The sequence below is a fragment of the Priapulus caudatus genome, unplaced genomic scaffold (assembly GCF_000485595.1).
Source record: "Priapulus caudatus unplaced genomic scaffold, Priapulus_caudatus-5.0.1 Scaffold458, whole genome shotgun sequence".
Lineage (NCBI taxonomy): Eukaryota > Metazoa > Priapulida > Priapulimorpha > Priapulimorphida > Priapulidae > Priapulus > Priapulus caudatus.
The window spans coordinates 154,635-156,503 of record NW_014577519.1 but is presented as its reverse complement, the minus strand read 5'-3'; the positions used below and the strand labels follow the sequence as shown (position 1 = coordinate 156,503).

The window sequence follows — 1,869 nt, the reverse complement described above, 5'->3', positions numbered from 1 at the left end:
GTGTGTGTGTGTGTGTGTGTGTGTGTGTGTGTGTGTGTGTGTGTGTGTGTGTGTGTGCGCGCGCTTCACACGCATATTCGAAGCAAATTCAGTTCACGAGCTTTTCGCCACTTTTGTCGTAAAAGCATGGCGACGGCGGCGGCAGCGATGGCGGCAGCTTTCCGTTGACCTAAATCACGTCGGTGCTTTACGTCGGGACTCACGCCTCCGAACAACACACAGCTCGCCTCTGTTCGTCTGCCGATCTCATGAGCTTGTTGCGCGCCTTTCCCCTCGCAACCTCTTAATTCTCGGGGCGCTCACTCCTTCGCGCATACGCGCGCCCGGATTGATTCTCACTAGTCCACTTGTGCTCCGTCGCACGTTATTTCCCGAAGAATGCCACACGAATATAGTTCAGCGCTGCAACCGCGCAGCAGACGAACTGGCGAACGTAATGAGCAGCATTCAGCGTGTGCCTGCTGCCCATATTAATAACAAGTCGTCTAATTTCACAGTTATACACGTCTGCATGCAGACACAACTAACGTGATATAGACCAGTGACGTTGACGGGCGTGCACCGGGGGGGGGGGGGTTCGTGTCGACGTGTTACACCCAACGCTACGATCATAATTAGATGCTTAGTTGGCGTTCGCCGCCGCTGCTCGCACGCCTCGTAGTTATACCGCGGAGTAGCGGACGTACACACGGCGCAACGTGTGCCTAGTCTGTTAGCTACGGCGTGCCGTAGTCTGTTATGCTAGGTTTACATTATGTTCCCGGCGGCCACGACAGCCCCGTTTGCCCGAAACGTAGTGCGCCGTGTGATTTTGGCCATTTTTTCTCTGTATTCAAGTTTTGTTACAGTTTGAGTTAGGTCTTGCTAAGTTTTCTCACGGTCTATTACGGTATCCGTGACGGGCCGTGGGGGGGAAAGGGCTCCAAAGGGGGAGAGGGAAAGGAGGCGCCAAGGCGCACTACGGTTCGGCCCGGGGACTACCACGGATGCCAGTACGTTCTCTCCCGGCCCGTCACGTTCTGATGGGGTCCCTCACGTTTCTCACGTTCTGCTCAAGGTCTGACACGTTTTTCACGTTCTGTCAAGGCTTTCTACGGATGAAACGTGGACGCCGGGCAGCTTTGGAGCACGTTTGTGCCCACGGTATAAAAAGAAGGCCTCCCAAGCAATAGCAATCATTATATCCTGAGATTTCGATTGAATTCGAATGAAGCTCCCCTGCCTGGCCCAGCTTTTATAATATACTCCCTCCCAGACCGCGCCGTGTCAGACCGTAGTAGAACGCAACGCGCCGTAGCGCGCCGGGCCCGTAAACCGTCACATGCCGGGACGCGCCATGATTGAACGCGACGAAACGGCTACCATACACCCTAGCTTGCCGTGAGAACTGTGAGAAAACGTGGCAAAACGCGCAGCAACCGTGAAGCAACCGTGACAAAACGCTGTAGACGACCGCGACAAACCGCGACAAACACGTTCTTGCTGTATGAATCCGCTTACATCAACACCTTGCTGTATGAACCCGCTTACATCAACACCTTGCTGTATGATTCCACTTACATCAACACCTTGCTGTATGAACCCGCTTACATCAACACCTTGCTGTATGAACCCGCTTACATCAACACCTTGCTGTATGAACCCGCTTACATCAACACCTTTCTGTATGAAGCCGCTTACATCAACACCTTGTTGTATGAAGCCGCTTACATCAACACCTTATTGTATGAAGCCGCTTACATCAACAACTTGTTGTATGAAGCCGCTTACATCAACACCTTGCTGTATGATCCCACTTACATCAACACCTTGCTGTATGAACTCACTTACATCAATACCTTGCTGTATGAACTCACTTACATCAACACC

The 1,869-nt window shown here is 52.4% G+C and overlaps 1 protein-coding gene across 1 annotated transcript in view; it reads right to left on the bottom strand.

Moving 5' to 3' along the window:
- Positions 1 to 1,869, bottom strand: part of LOC106810614 (PH domain leucine-rich repeat-containing protein phosphatase 2-like) — a 91,421-nt gene that overhangs the window by 50,247 nt on the left and 39,305 nt on the right. The window contains exon 7 of the mRNA XM_014814030.1: positions 1,501 to 1,705. Coding sequence (XP_014669516.1) covers positions 1,501 to 1,705 — 205 coding nt within the window. The remainder of the gene's footprint in view (positions 1 to 1,500; positions 1,706 to 1,869) is intronic.